The sequence below is a fragment of the Trachemys scripta genome, chromosome 3 (genome assembly GCF_013100865.1).
Source record: "Trachemys scripta elegans isolate TJP31775 chromosome 3, CAS_Tse_1.0, whole genome shotgun sequence".
NCBI lineage: Eukaryota > Metazoa > Chordata > Testudines > Emydidae > Trachemys > Trachemys scripta.
In genome coordinates, this window is record NC_048300.1 from 4,942,996 (window position 1) to 4,959,057 (window position 16,062).

The 16,062-nt window shown below is 45.3% G+C and overlaps 1 protein-coding gene across 2 annotated transcripts in view; it reads right to left on the reverse strand.

The window, feature by feature from the left end:
• Positions 1-16,062, reverse strand: part of LOC117874157 (two pore calcium channel protein 1-like) — a 31,151-nt gene that overhangs the window by 5,823 nt on the left and 9,266 nt on the right. For both annotated transcript variants that reach the window (XM_034764014.1, XM_034764016.1), the window contains 11 exons: positions 15,178-15,306; positions 14,585-14,701; positions 10,366-10,484; positions 9,953-10,054; positions 8,936-9,062; positions 6,752-6,953; positions 5,430-5,574; positions 3,360-3,545; positions 2,140-2,204; positions 1,411-1,498; positions 571-640 (listed from right to left, as the gene is read on the reverse strand). In XM_034764014.1, the coding sequence (XP_034619905.1) occupies positions 571-640; positions 1,411-1,498; positions 2,140-2,204; positions 3,360-3,545; positions 5,430-5,574; positions 6,752-6,953; positions 8,936-9,062; positions 9,953-10,054; positions 10,366-10,484; positions 14,585-14,701; positions 15,178-15,306 (1,350 nt within the window). The remainder of the gene's footprint in view (positions 1-570; positions 641-1,410; positions 1,499-2,139; positions 2,205-3,359; positions 3,546-5,429; positions 5,575-6,751; positions 6,954-8,935; positions 9,063-9,952; positions 10,055-10,365; positions 10,485-14,584; positions 14,702-15,177; positions 15,307-16,062) is intronic.

The window sequence follows — 16,062 nt, forward strand, 5'->3', positions numbered from 1 at the left end:
AGTTTTACCCAGCAGAGTGCAGAAGCATCTAGGATTCCATCATCAAATTCCCCAATGCACTTCCCAGATTCTGTACCTAAATACTGGGCCACTTGAACCAACTGTGGCTTCTCCCCAAGACACTTTTTAAGGACAGCTGGTACTAGAAGATTAACAGAGACTTAGTCCAGGAAGTAGTGATTCCATACAAGGTTTAAAGATAAACTAAGCACAGAGGGAGAAGAATTTTGAACTGGAACCTTAGTTGATGGAGGTGGGTTTTTCCAATTTATCATCCAATTTTTGGGGGGTGGGTGAGGGAGGGGGAGAAATGCACAGCAGCATCAAGCAGATCAATTAATCTCCTGAACTGGCAGCTAGGGAGAACCAGATCCTGCGAAACAGCTTTATGCATAAATAATCCTGAAAATATTCAGGTCCATGCATACAGCCTTGATTCTGGCCTGAGAGTGACCGCTCTGAAGCTTTATAGTTCGCCTTTTGAAGATAAAACCGTGGAATTTTAAGGAAAACAAGGTCATGCTACAGCAGGAACTGCTGCACTTCAGAGTTCGTGTCCAGGGTGCTTACCAGAGCCAGCCCACCAAAGGTCAGCATCGTCGGCACAATGTTTATGAGCGTAGTCATGATGACCCGGAACCTAGAACAAGACAATTCATGAGAGCCCCATGCCCAGATGTTTATTTAAAGAGATATTCCAGGAATTCCTGATAGTTGGGGGACTCCATTGTGTAAAGAGGCACCATTTTGTTTTGCAGGGGTGTGAGAGAGAAAAGGGGTGGCAGATCTCAGAGATCACTGGCCCATTTGCCTCTGCTGGTTGTTGGTGCCATTTCTCTGCCACTGTCCCACATTAATGCAGAATGGGGCTGGGGTGTAGGCTTGATCGTGTTTAACATGGTCTGCCTGCCCGCTGCCGGGCGGCCTTGTGTGGCTTCCCCATTTCACAGGGGCAGTGCTTTGTCTGCTCTAGTGGGCTCTTGCTTAGGTGTCTGAGTGAGTGGTGGGGCTTATTCCTGTTTGAGAAGAGGGCTGCTAGGGGCCCTTAAGCCTGGTCTACACTTGAGTTCCATTGGTACAAACTTTGTTGGGTTGGTTGTGTCACCAACATAGTGGTAAAATCCTTTAGCAAGGACGCAGTTTATGCCAGGATAAAGGTGCCTTATTCTAGTACAATTTCGTCTCATTCCCATGTGGGAATAACTACACTGGTATCAAAGCCCCTTTATAAAGCTGTGCAGCCCTTGTAAAGCCATACGGCAGCATGGATACAGCCAGCTACACCAGTATTGCTTGTGTATGTCACCAAGGGCTCCATCTTCTCAGCTGACTGGGAAACCTGGTCCCCTGCCAGCCTCTAGATCAGCTCAATGCAGTGGTAGAGGGCTACAGCCCCATTACATTCTTTACCTTTGAATGCTATCCACAATCCTGATGAGCCGGAGGACTCTCAGTATGAAGACAATATCCAGCACTTGCTGGCTGTTGTATTGACTTGCTGAGGAAGAAAGAAGCACCAGCAGCTTTTAGTATACATGATCTCCAATACTGCCCTGTTTGCTTAAGACAAAGGCGAATTAAATCACTAGGCAAAGCACAGAAAGTGTCCCCCATCAGTCACAGTACAATAGCAGAATGAGACAGGGCCCTGAGATGGTTGTGCATCACAAGATGTTCTATGTCTATCATCCTCAAAGAGGCGTACACAATTCTGGTACACGATACTTCAGATTCGGACAGGGATGGGTGGTTTGTATTTCAAAACGCAAAATAAAATAAAGGGGTTTGCTTCTGCCCCCCTCCAACATAAGAGGTAGTATTTAATTTAAATGGCTACCTTTCATCGCTATTACATACATAGCTGGAATAAACACAAACTATGTTGTAATCTAAACAATGTTACCTACTCAAAGGGTACAGATTAGGAGTTCATTCTTCCATGGATTGTTATTTAAATCTTTTTATACTTCCCCAAAACATGCAGAATTCTTCATAAGTTTCAATGGAAACCATGAGTCGAGAGTGATATTAGGAGATAAATCTTAAACAAAAACCCTACCACATAAGCTACAAGTGCCTGAGAAATTAACAGTCTGCTAATGCCACAGAAGAAGGTTTAAAGCGCAATGCTGTTCTTACCTGATTTAAGTGAAGCGTTGAGAATCGTAGCAATCAGAGCAGCGATAATGATGGAGGTATCAAACCTAGTGTTGATGGAAAGAATTCTATTACACAGATAATTCTATTGCACATCCAAGTGCAGTGCAGCCATTTAGATACGAATAGTGATGGACACAATGCAAGGCCTTAATCTGCAAACACTCAAACATGTGCTTAAAGTTAAGCACACAAGGATTCCTACCGAGCCAGAGGAACTATTCATGTACTGGAGCGTTTACAGGTTTGGGCCCTAAATGGCTGGACTGTGACCTCTTTGGGGCAGGGACTGTATTTTATTCTGAGTTTGTACAGTCTGCCTAGCACAGCAGCCCTTGTGTTTCTTCATGCACTGAAACAGCCATCCAGGACTAAGCAAAGTTTCTACATTGGACATATGGTTTGCAAAGATGACCTGCAAGGGGGGAGAATGGCTTACGCTTTTTTGGTTTTTGCTTCTTTACAGTGGATAAGAGACCTAGAATGTTCTTTACTTGTTTGTTTACATTAGAAATTCAGGCCCAGTCTGTGCTACAAGTCTCTGGACAACTGGAAAACTAGTAGGGTTCCAGTATCACGGGGGGAGAAGAACCCAGCTAATGAGAAGGGTGAGGGGATTCTTGTATTGACTGTTGGAACTAACGGTTGTTTCTGTTAACAGGTATTTAAGTCCCACCCCACTTTTTTTTTTTTAAATAAATCAAAAGTATGATAAAGCTCTTATACCTACAAGCTCCAATGGGTCTGCCAGCAAGTCAGTGACAGCCAGGGCTTAACATTCCCAATATTTGTAGGGCAAATACACACAAGAGCTATCACCCCACTTCCAGACCTTCCTGCAGTAGTATTAAAAAAGCAGCACAAACCCAATTGTTGAAAACCAAATTAAAACATACATTCCTTTTTAAAGACAAGCCACCTCCCGCCTCCACTCTGGTACCAAGAAACCAGTCCAGTTTTCTAATCCTGCACTCCAGTTTGAGTTTAGAGCATTTCTCTTGCCATCTCATGTTTGCAATAGCTTTCGTTATATGCTATAAAGTATGAACTTTACCAGTCTAGCGCTGGTTGTTTTTACAATAAGAATCTAATTCTACTAAGAGGCTGAATGGAAAGTCATTTTGGCTGCAAAGAGAAGTTGCAAGATATTCTTCCCATATCCCCTCTACCCCCAAACCACCGCAACTCAGCACCCTACTTACCAGTTCCAGAACTGGGTCTTTGCAAAGAATGCCCTGGGTTCATAAGTGTACACTTTCAAGAGGATCTCGAGGATATATAAAGAAAGGAAAACCCACTCTGCATAGGAAATCAATGGGTTTTCCTCATCCAAAGCAATGAATACGGCGTTTATTAGAATGATTACATCATAAGTCCAAACAAAGCCCCTACAAGAAGGGGGAGAAAAAAGAAGGAGTTTGTTTGCGCCTGCCTATGAAAGTTAAAACAAAAAAAAATTCCTCAGAAGACTCCCCTGTGACCTTAAGAGCCCTTCAATGTCAACTGACAGAGAGGCCCACTGTTGTGTAGTTCTGAATGTTGTTTAAGATATCAGATGAAAGCCAGTGGCACACTAGTCATTAATATCATTGCAAAATACATATATTAACACTAAAAAAGGAATTACGGACGCTTGCCGATATTATGCTTTCAAGTCTGTGATCAAATAAACAGAAAACCAGGTTGTCTTCCAGACAAGAGGGAGGACAGTTACCTCCATCTCTAATGGGAACGGTCTCTGACATCACCATGTTCAATGGGCAGTTCATTTGCATCAGAGATAAAAACTGGAAGAACAAATTAATAGGAGGTTCTGAAATCAACATGGGAACACACTCGCGTCTGCACCCCAGTGATTCATCCCGACTCTGGTGAATATAAGGAGAAGCAAAAAGATGTTTCTATTATCCATCACATAGGGGGCTGGCATTCGTTGTATCCATGAAAGGTGGATCCCCTACCATGTGGGTGGGTGCTGCTGAACGGGCGCTTTAGATGACTAAGATAAGAAAGCTAAGGATTGTAGCCGGTTAAGTTTGAGTGACTTGAAGAGTGTTATATGTCTGTCTTATTTGTAAGCAAAACTAATGGACAGAAATGGTTAGTCTTTCTTTCAGTTGTCTGTTAATAAACTTCTTGTTTTATCACAAGCACAAATCAGTGCTGTTATATTAAGCAAAGTGTGAATTCCTGGTTAAATCAAGCAAGCTGGTGTGTACACTGTCTCTTTAGAGACAGTGGACTTGCTAGTTTGAGAGCATCCAGTGATGGGGCTGGATGTTGCAGGGAGACACTTCTCCAGTTTGGGAACTGATACATACCAAGGCCTAACCTGCAAGGCAAAGTTAAGCCTGACAGAGTCCTGAGGATTCTGTGGGGCCAGTTAAACTGGGAGTTCAGGGAGCGGTCATAGAATTTAGCACCAGCAGATTTCTTTGATGTTGAGGCAGAGAGGTAACAAGGCAACATACAGTTCTGGATGCTCCAAGAAAGCCTCAGAACCCTCCCATCCACATCCCCATTTCCCAGTTACAAAACCAGCTTTGCCATAAATCAGCCAGTGTTTCAGTTTAAACAGCCTTTTCCCCGATGGAGAATTTAGGGGAGTTGATGTAATTTAACCTTACATTTGAGAGGCCAGTTACTACAAGTGTGTATACTCAGTTGTTGACAAGATCTAGCTTTCAGTGAAGTTGGAAGTTCAGTCTGCATCAAATCAAGCAGCGCTCATAAATAGATGTGAGACTGCCCAGAAGAGTAGAAAGGAATTGGAGAACATTAAACATCAGACTGAGCCCTAAATTAGCTCTGGATTCTAATTTAATAGGGGTCGGTGAAACGGAGCGCAATACCACTTTACTACAGAGACTGCCAGGTTATTATAGGTTTTCATACCTGAATTCAGACTCCTTTTGAGCAAGACTGTATTTTCAAGCCAGAACATACAGCAGATCTGCTGTATAATACTTGTGATATCATTCAGTGCTATTAGCACGACTGAGTTAGAGGAACTGGAGCGTGAAAGTGGGGATTTTCAGTAGCATTCAGTATTGGTCTAACTCCTACTCAAGTTAAGGATCAAACTCCACTAACTCAAGTGGGAGCAGAGTTATGCTAAGACTGAGCACTTCTGAAAAAATCCCACCTGTAGCGTTCCCCTTGCAGTGCTGGCATTTTCCAGCCTGCCATCCAGGTGAACACTTGTCCAGAGGGAAATGCTGGTTTGCAGCATCATTATGAGATGCTCATTGTGAGGGCAGAGACAGACTTACTTGTGTTGAACCATGCTGCGTATGAATAGGCTCACTGCTGAGTTATACATATGGGGCATCCAGTGCTCCAGGGGGTGGGTTTGTATCCTCATTGCAATCACCTGGATGTTCAGAAGGTCTGCCAGACGCACAAAAGATTTTTTGTCTGTAGTGGACAGGAAAGATGCCCATTAGCCTACAGGCATAATAAATGGCAGCATTTCATATTTGTAGAAATACAGGCCTTATGTGAAAAAGCAGTACGTCACTCTGTCCACATGCACACTCCAATACACAGGACTTGACCACCTGGGCAAAAAGGGAGCTTCCTTCAGCCATGCTAGCTTCATACTAGCTAGGAGCCCTCTTAACCTGTGCAAGGAGCTGTGGCATGAAGTTGTAAAGAGACTTGCTGGGGGGGAGGGGGGGGAAAAGAGAAAAAAAAAATCAAATCACATCTGTAGGACTCATTTCACTCCTTACTTGCCAAATTTTAAACCTTGTCTCAAGAAGGTCAGTCTTTTGACCACTACGTGTTTGTTTGTCTAATCACCATTCATTAACATAAGTGGTTGCAAATAACACTTTTCTATTTAACAGGTAATAACTCAGGAATTTGCTGAAAAATAAATGCTGGCTTTTTAGTAGTCCCCACTGTAAGTTTGTTCCTAGATAGAGGCTGGAAATCTGAAAGCACATTTAACCTGCAAAGGAATTTCCAGACTGCATCAGATGAGAGCTCCATCTTTCCCAGAATCCTGTCTCTAGTAGTGTGTACAACAAGATGCTCAAGAGGAAGGCACGAGAAAGCCCACAGCAAGAAAACTCACCCCAATCATCAGGTTATTTTCTTAACCCCCTTCACTGAGAGGCTGGCTCATGCCTGGCAGCAGGAGAACTTATATCTCTGAGCTTAAAAGCCATGGCAAAAACAGACAGATTTCCACATCTGTATGGAAAGCGAATTTTTTTTTTTTAAATGCCAAACATCTTTGGAGATTCTCCTACACATTTATCAGGTAGGAGTTTTAAATTTGAGGTCATGAAGGCTCCAAGACACTCTGTGCACAGAAACAAAGTGGCCTAAGTGTTACAATTAAATAGAAAGAATGTGTGAAAAGAAACGGAGTGCTACAAGCTTAGATAAGTGAGGTAGCAGGCTATGCCTGGTTGAGAGTCACCAGTCACACAAAGCCAAATGACTGGATGGGTAGATTTTCAGCATTCACTTCAGGTTGGTTACATATGGTACATTGAAAATACAGATCTCACTGCTTAAGCCCAAAGGTCCTCCCCTACTTCAGTAACGCCTCCCAAACAAGTGTTTGTTTACTGCTACTCACCTACATAACCTTTTTGTTCCTCATCGGATACTCTCAACAGGAGCTCTCGATGGGAAGTGCTGATATCTGGGGCCACTAGTTTGACGAGTTGCTTCCACTGGGATTCTTGAACAACAAACTCTGTGCCCTCCTTGACCTTTAGGATGTTGAAGGCTTCTATCATCTTGTGACGCTTCATGTAAGCAAGTTTGCGGATCTCATTCTGGAGGAGACAATGGATTTCAGATACCAGGAGGGTAGGTTTATTTCCCTCCCATCTCCCACTTATTTTTAAACTTAATGTAGTTTTGGGATATTCATGAACACCGGATTTGTTCTTGCATTTCTATACTAGACTGCCAAGAAGGACTCTACAGGAAATGAACCGAGAGCAAAAGTTCCCAAATGACAATGCTCCTTTCAGCCAGAGAAGCAGAGAATGACTAATAGTCCAGAGTGACTCATCTGGCCAGCTGTGCAGCAGTTGCAGCAGGCTACCAGGAAAGTCCTGCCCGGTCCTCTGCTGTAGAGTGGTCACTAGCCCCTATTTCCTTCTCAGTCTATCAAAAACTTCCCAAACATATCAACGTAGGAGCCATAGCAACAGTTTGCTCCCATGGGACACCTCTTAGCAAATTAAAAATCTAGATGACTTATACTAGGCTTTGGAGAATGGTGTGCAATTGGGGGAGAGGAGGGGGGGAAAAGAGTGTTGGTATGTAACTAACAGCATGGAGGGGTGAGTCACAAGGGCTTTATTATGGACTGGAAGGCCCTCAGGTTGGAGTAGAAGAGAAGAGGAGGGAATCGATTTAGATATCGCATCACCACTAACAAGCGAGGACTCGGAAAGTGGCAGCTACCCATCTGATTTCTGTGGTATACAGATGGGAGATGATCCTGCCAACAGCTAGCTCCAGGAATTTGGGCAGAAGAGTCAGCCAACTTCGTGCCCTACCTCCACTAGGCAGTCTGCCCAGCAGACAGCATGCAGGGATGGTTTTTGTGGCCTCCTGTTAGTGCATTTGGCAGACCACCTTGTGTAGAAGAGAGGAAGGTTAGTCTGTTTATGAAAGTTCAGTGGAACTTTTAGCATTAGCCCTTTAATTGCAAGCACTAGACCTGCTTATAGTGTCCTCATTTACCCCCAAATTTGGTGGGTGCTCCTGGAAGAGGGAAGTTCTACGCCGCGCTGATTGAATATTGCATCCTCTGCTTTGTCCTCCTGCCAGTGCTTTAAGGGTATGTTACAGAGCAAATACACACTATGTAGAGTTGCTGCTGGATGGCAGCTGTCTTCCAAGTAGAGACATTCTGGAAGGGAGGTTTTCCTAATGTTTAGCCGGAACAGCGTGCAAAGATGACTGCACCCAATCTACTGATGAGCACACACACCAGGCATTTACTGTGAGAATTCAAAACAAGTGGTGGTTGTGGCACTATCAGTATTAAGGCATTCTGTATTTCTTATTTTTATTGAAGTAGCAGCCGGGCGCCCCAGGCATGGGCCAGGACCCCGTGATACTAGGTGCTGGGCAGACAGGCATGGAACAGGGGGACAGTCCCTGCCTAGGGAGCTTCCCTCTTCTCCCCACCCTGGTCTTCTTTGACTGCAAGCTCTTCAGGGCAGGGCTCATGTTTATACTGAGCCTAATGCCATGGGGTCTCTGGGTGCTAGTAGAACCATTAAGTGACATATGGAAACCTCATTAAATGGCTCTAAAGGATGGCTCAGAATCAGCAACTGATTAATCGTACTGTCCCCTGGAAAGGATGAGTGGCTGGCTGCAGGACGTTGCCTTGAGGAGCCTTTCCTTGCAGATGCTCTGTGGGTCTCTCCCCTCTCTCTGCCCCCACCACTGAACAATGTTGCAGTACAACCCCACTACCAGGCTGTAACAGGAAATTTGCCATAATGCCAGCACCTTACAGCTGTGCCGTAAGAAGGGTTACTGGATAACCAAAACCCCACTTGACGTCTAACACAAAATATATATATATCACTGTCCCACTGATTTGGTGGCCTAGTGCTGGGAGTCGGACTCACTCCACAAAGCAGTCTGCACTGGATTCACAAACACTTGAGACTCAGAGGACCAGAGGAGGAAACAGATGTTGTTAAAGCAGAACACTCCATGCAGAGATGGGTAGAGTCGTGTTATTGCTATGCCCAGTCCAGGAGATGCTCTTCCTCACACACTTTACCTTTAAATGTTTCCTGTAATTGTTGTACACAACAGCCAGGAAGACAGACATGAAGAGGTAGGTGTTGATTACTACATAGGTTATGAAGAACAGGGAATACCACCAACTGAAGTCAAACGCCGGCATCCTAGACGGGGAGAGAGTGGCTTTAGTCATTTTATAGTGAAAGCAGGGATTCATATATAGCAATAAAACCTCTGGGACAGCTTCCAAAATGCTGACTCAGGATACACTGCACCTTATAGGCATGAGACTGAAAGCAGCGTTAGAGCAGGTCAGTCTGAAATTCAACAAGTCAATCACTCCATAAGAATCACGAGCAGCATGTTCTTGGAGTCAAAATTCTTCCCATGGGCGCTCATTTGCAACTGTTAATGAGGTGGATAAGGGTGGGTGGGAAGGGGAGTGTAGAATTTGGCCCTAGGGTGGAAAGCAGCGACACCCCATGCTGCAGTCCTCTTCAGCTCTCTTGGTCCCAAGGCTATTATACAATGAATGCAGCTCCTGGTGCGCAGGAGGGAAGAAAGAAAGAGATACTCTCACTGGTAAATGCAACTCTGAATTAAAGGCTAAAAAAGCCATAAAACCCTCATCACGGTTTGGGTGCTGCCTGGAGGTGGTGATCGTCCCCACTGTGGTAAGGGTTACAGGGTGAGGGGCAAGTCAAGCCACTCACCATCAGGACAAGGTTAAATGCTCCCACCTCCCCACCTGCAGAGTCCATCCAAGCCAGTCAGATCACACAGCGCCCGGAGGCTTTTAGAAGTACTGTGCTGTTTGAGACTTCCTGATTTCCTAGATGATTATATCATCTGTGATTTGAGGACCCAGAAAACAGAGATCCTTTTACATCAAATATGGTGACAGACTCGGCATGTCTTTCCTTCTACTGCAGCGAGCTCTGGATTGGGCCCTAGACTGCTGCTCCAGTTCTACGCGCTATGTTGTGCTTCCCGGCTGCCCAGAGATACATTGGTGCACCTAGATTGCTCTGCAGATGCCAGGCTGGGTACATACATGACATCAGGGCTGTTGGCTGTTGTCACCAGCACGTACAGATCAAATACGATTTCTAGGTAGTTTGTAAAATATGGAGATCCTTCCACTGTCCGGAGATTCCTGAAAAGGAAGAGACACCATGAAATTACACACACACACACACACACACACACACACACACACACACACACACACCAAGTCACTGACACGCAGCTATTGCAGGGTGGTTGACACTGTAGTCAGACTCTCTGTGGCCTTACTTTTTGGGAGTACCCAATACCCACAGATGATAAAGCCAGTCATGGTTGCTCAGCAGTTCTAGAACCGCAGCCATACTTCGTCATCTGCAGGATTTGGAGCCGGCAGATTCCCTCAGATCCAAAGCTTGAAACCCACCACACGGGGAACTCCAGAACGGAAAATGCTCTCACCTGTCACCGAACAGCTTCAGAGCCATGAGCGAGAACATGAGGACGCTGAACATGAAGAGCAGGAAGACGTACGTGATCTCTGGCAGTGTGTTTCGTATACTGCGGAACACTCTCCGGATCTGCCAAGACACAACAGGGAGCGTTTAGAAACCAAACTGCGTCAGCTTTCCCCGTGGCTTTCACACCGGAGTTTGTAGCCCTGCCATGATCAGGCAGAGCAGGACATAGGAGTTCTTTCCAGTGAGACAAACTGATCTAGCCACCAATTAACTATGCTCAACAGCAAACTCCACTCTGCATCGTTACCCCACCTGTTTCTCTAGGGCCCAAACTGGGTCAGATCAAGCTAGATTGGCTGCCTGGTAACTTGGGTTTTGGAGGATGCCATCTTGGTCCCCAGAATGTCAAAGCTAAGTCTCTAGCCCTTATGTTTGCAAAGAAAACCTTCCAGCGTCCAAAGATGAACCAAGCGTAAGCTGTTGCAACAATATCTGCCCGAGTCTGCAGGCAGCCTGTGAAAATAGCTTTGAGAGGCCCCCCCTCCCCCCAAAGTCTCATTTGTTTCAATGGGGTAATGCCCCGGGTGTCCCGTGACAATGATTTAATTAACAATATTGTTAGCTATTGTACGGTGTATGAAGTGTGTAAGGAAGGAGGGGGCAATCATCCTAGGAAGATCAGCACAGTCTGCTGTAAGGGTATGTTCCACTAGGAAAATGCTGCATCACAGGAAACTTGTGAGCCAACACATTTCAACTAGCAGTATTAGACACGACTTCACACTTGGAATAGACAAGCACGGCCATGGAGGAGTCTTCTCTGGGTTCCATGGGCTTGTTGGCCAACGGAGCATACACAATCTGAATGGCATCTCATGTAGGCAGAGCCTAGGAAGATACCAGGGCCTTCTTCCCCTGTCCCCAAGAGACAGAAGAGAAGAGGAGTCCCTACCTATGTACAGCAGAGACACCCTGTTGAAAAAGGGGAAGCAAGCAAAGGTTCTCATCTCACACCCGCCTGAAGATGTCCCCATGCACAATTCAGTCACTAAAGTCGAACAAACATTGCCAGACTCTGCCAGTCAGTCACCAGAAGGTCTTGGACTGCATCAACTGTAAAACCATGACCATCATCCTCACGTAAGTCACTGCTCCGTACAACTGCTTAGAAAAGCTCTTTTACCCAGAAGCCTGCATCATGGCACAGACAAGTGTGTAAGGCTATGTCTACACGAGTCTTACAGCAGGGCAGCTGTGCTGCTCTAAGGTCTCCCGTGTAGCCACTCTATGCCGGCAGGAGAGAGCTCTCCCACTGGCATAATTAAACCACCCCCAACAAGCGGCAGTAGCTATGTTGGCGGGAGAGCGTCTCCCACCAACACAGCATTGTCCACACCAGTGCTTTCATCATTGAAAATTACATTTCCCCACCACCACTTCCCTGACTGACAAAAGTGTTAGTGTAAACAAAGCCTAAGCCTCCTCTAAGTCACTAAATACGCCAAGCTTATAAAGCAAGTCGGCCTCTCACCCGACAGTTCCCCGGCAGGCAGAGGAAAAGTTGTTCAACATTAAGCAGTCACGTTCGAACCATGGGTAGGCCACTTCATGAGCCACAGCTGAACTGAGCTGTGTTCTAAATCCGAGTAGGAGGGATGAAAGATTACACAAAAACATGGAGATTTCCCTTTGGGGAGAGAGAGGAATGGAGATGGGACCACACAAGACAGATGTTAAGTCATAAGAATGGCCTTGCTGGGTCAGACCAGTGGTGCAGGTAGCCTAGCCTGACTTCTGACAGTGGCCAGGGACAAAAGCTTCAGAGGGAAATGAACAGAACAGGGCAATCATCAAGTGATACTTCCTGTCACCTGGTCCCAGCTTCTGGAAGTCAGAGGTTTAGGGACACCCAGAGCATAGGGTTCGGTCCCTGATCATCTAAGCCAATAGTCATTGATAGCCCTAGTTCTTTTTTTAACCCAGTTATACTTTTGGCCTTCACAATATCCCCTGGCAGTGAGTTCCACAAGTTGACTGTGTTGATTGAAGAAGTACTTCCTTATGTTTCTTTTAAACCTGCTAAATATATTTTATTGGGTGACCCCTGGTTCGTGTGTTACATGAAGGGGTAAATATCACTTCCCTACTCACTTTCTCCACACCATTCATGATTTTATAGACCTCTAGGACATCCCTCCCTCAGTCATCTCTTTTCTAAGCCTAACAGTCCCAGTCTATTTAACCTCTCCTCATGTGGAAGCTGTTCTATAACCCTAATCATTTTTGTTGCTCTTCTCTGCACCTTTTCTAATTTTAAGATCTTTTTTTTTTTTTTTTTTTTTTTTTTAATATGGGATGACCAGAACTGCAGGAAGTATTCAAAATATGGGTGTACCATGAATTTACATAGTAGCATTATGATTTTTTCCTCTTATTATCCATTCCTTTCCTACTGGCTCCCAACATTGTTAGCTTTTTTGACTGCTGCTGCAGCACGTTGACAGATGTTTTCAGAGACCTGTCCATAAGGACTCCAAGATCTTTCTTAGTGGTAACCGCTAATTTAGACCCCCATCATTTGGGATGTACAGTTGGCAATTCAATGCTATGTGCAAAGTGCATGTTGGAAGAAATAATCCCACCTGCCATTTTGCTGGTTAGAGTGTGCTCAGATACCATGGTGATGGGCACAGTTCCAGAACCTGAAGAGAACAGGCCAAGTTTTAAGATGCTAGCTCCCCTGGTCCCGCTATTCACATGCGGCTGTCACTACTGGGACTGCAGTGCTGCCCATCAAGTCCCTGAAGCCCCTTCTTCCACGTTAGTCACTGCCACACTGACAACCTTCCAGACAGCATGTGCTGCTGTACAGTGGCAATCCACCTGCCCTGCCTGAAGAGAGAGCTGTGCAATCTTCTGGCCACACCTGGTTTCCACCAGTCCCATCAATGGCAGCCTAAGGGTTAAATCAGTCATGTCCCAACCCCTTCATCTAGCACAGCAGAATGATAATCGCCCCTACACCAAATACACACTCATCCCTTTGCACCTTAGTGCCCAGTCAGAGTTCAAATGCTTTTAACAAATCTTAGACACCCCTCCAAATCCCTACAAGGTAGGTATCATCCATATTCACACAACCACAGACAATTTGAGATCACACAGTAACTCAGAGGCAGAACTGAGATTAGAACCTGTAACTCCAGGCTGCTGGTCCCATGCTCTCATTTTAAGAATCTGCTGTCTCCCCACAGCAAAGGGTGTGCCTTGATTGTCAAGCAAGGGCCAAGATAGCGTTGGAGGCAGTGATCGCTTGTTCACTCTTGTGTCATGAACAGACTGGAAGTCTGGGCAGCCTATGTGGTTGAGATGACAGCGTAATTAGCACAGCTGTGATCTCATTTGCCTAGAAGGGTTCTAGAAACAAGTAATTATTGACAAGTGAGCAGAGCAGGCAACAGAAGCAGGGTTAGGAAAGAATAATTAGGACATTAACTTAACTAAGAATCCAAACAAAGTGAACTGACCCCAAAGAACTTGGGACCATGCAAGGATTCAGGTTACAGCCAGAAGTTTTTCAATCCTGTTCTCAGAGCCGGCAGTGATTAGGTAGGTCACTGCACAGGCAGAAGGAGATAGCTTTCTCTCCCCCCACAGTAGGGAACAATCCTTCCCTGCTCGTGAAGAGGGGGAGATGGAGGTTCATTTTTGAAGCTACTTGCAATTCCCCATTATTTCCACCATTCCTACGCCATGGAATCACTGCCTGTAGGCGTCACTTTCTTCTCACCTGTCTGTCAATGAGAGATCTTCACTCCACGCAGGAGAGAAACCCTGCTGATATGCGCCCTATTCTCCCTCTGTCACAGCCCAGAACACAAGAATTCCCTGTCACAATCTCTCTGCTCTGCCACAGCCAGGCACCAAGAGCTTGACCATTGGGGACAATGAAGCTCTGGAAGCATTTTGGATTCACACCAAAGGGAAAGAGGTATGTGTTTGCATACACCCAACAATGCTCACGCTGACCAACCACAAGGGTATCTTTGAAGAACAGGGCCTTGGCAGACATGGTAAGAAAAGAGCCATAAGAGAGCCTTCTACGGAAGGCAGCAGTTACAGCCACTCTGTCAAATGCTCTTACTCCAAGAGATCAGCAGGCAACTTCAGACAACCACCACCACCCAAACCCATTCATGTGATGACCAAGTGTTGCTTACCTGGCGACTTTCTGCAAAGTTTATTAAGAAAATGGGCCTCAGGAATCTTGACCATCTAATGCTGTTTATGTTCGAGATTTTAAGTGCCCCATAGATAATCAGGTCAATTAAGGTCACCTGTGGAAGAAAGAGCAGCAACAATTCACAGGAAAGGGTTTGGTCTACCACTCATTGTAACACAGGGACCTACTCTTTGAGAATTAAGAGACCCCAGTTTCATGGGGTAGTGTTATCTCCCACAGGACATGGAAGTTTCAGTAGATTAGACCATGTTATGACATCAAGTCTGACAATGCACATATAATAAAGAAAATTGCTCTTGCCACATTTTCTTTCAACAGAATTTCAGAAATTACGCCTCTGTTGTAAGTCATGCTCTGAAATTGATCTATTAAGAGAAGAGGGGGACACATCAGAGTTGAACAATTGGGAAGAACATACAACAGGCTGTTTGTAGACCTGGCTATCAACCAGCCCCATCATTTCACACAATTCTTGTCACAATGGAAGTGGAAGTAGGAAAAAGGTCTACAGAAGATCTAGCTTCGCACACCTAATTCCTTCACGTCACAGTGACCATGGCTGCAACTCACCAGTATTGCTATCATGATGCAGATATTCTTTGTATCTTTCCAAAACACATTGCGAGGGGTGACTTTGGCAAAGTGCACCAGTCGCCCGAAGAACACCAAAAGGCACAATACCTCCACCAGCGAGGTGGCCTGCAAAGGGAGGACAAAAAGTTTAAGCCAAAAAAAGTGGTGACTGTATTGCTAGACTGCCCCAAGATCTTCTCCTTAGCTGCATTATTCTCTACCTGCCACCGGACAAGTTCAGATAGTGAGCCAGAGGGAAGGGGGAGTCACAATAAACACAGAAAGGAGGACACGTCAGATTGGTTTTCATTGGGAATTTGCTGTTGGTTGAGCTATTTTTCGAACTGTCTCTCCTCCTAAAATGTTTTTTAAAAAAATAAAGTCCCCTGTTCAGTGTTGGCCACTATTATTTGGTGCTTCTCGCGTAACACTAGGAATTTAATGAGGGTGGCATCTTAGGGAGTTAGTAGATTTTTATGTATGCAGAATTTGGGATGGTTTCACGATGCCAGTGCAGTATGGAAGTCAACTCTGGAAACAGAACCCCTAGCTCTTCTAGAGAGCTTTTCATCCATAGATCTCAAAGCACCTTACAGAGGAGGCCAGTATCATTATCCCCAGTTTACAGAGAGGTGAAGTGACTTTCCCCCAAGTCATCCAACAATGACCAAGCTGGGACAGATTCCAGGTCTCTGAAGTCCCAGTCTAATTGCTCTATCCTTTAGGCAACACTGCCGTCCCTGATGTAATACACAAGAACCCCGGGCAGAAGCCAACACTAAATAATCATCTTAATGGTGTGCTAATCATCTCACAATGCAGCTCGAGACATAATCCCTGCCACAAGCCAACCTTGTACGAGACGAGACCGCAGAAAGGGCG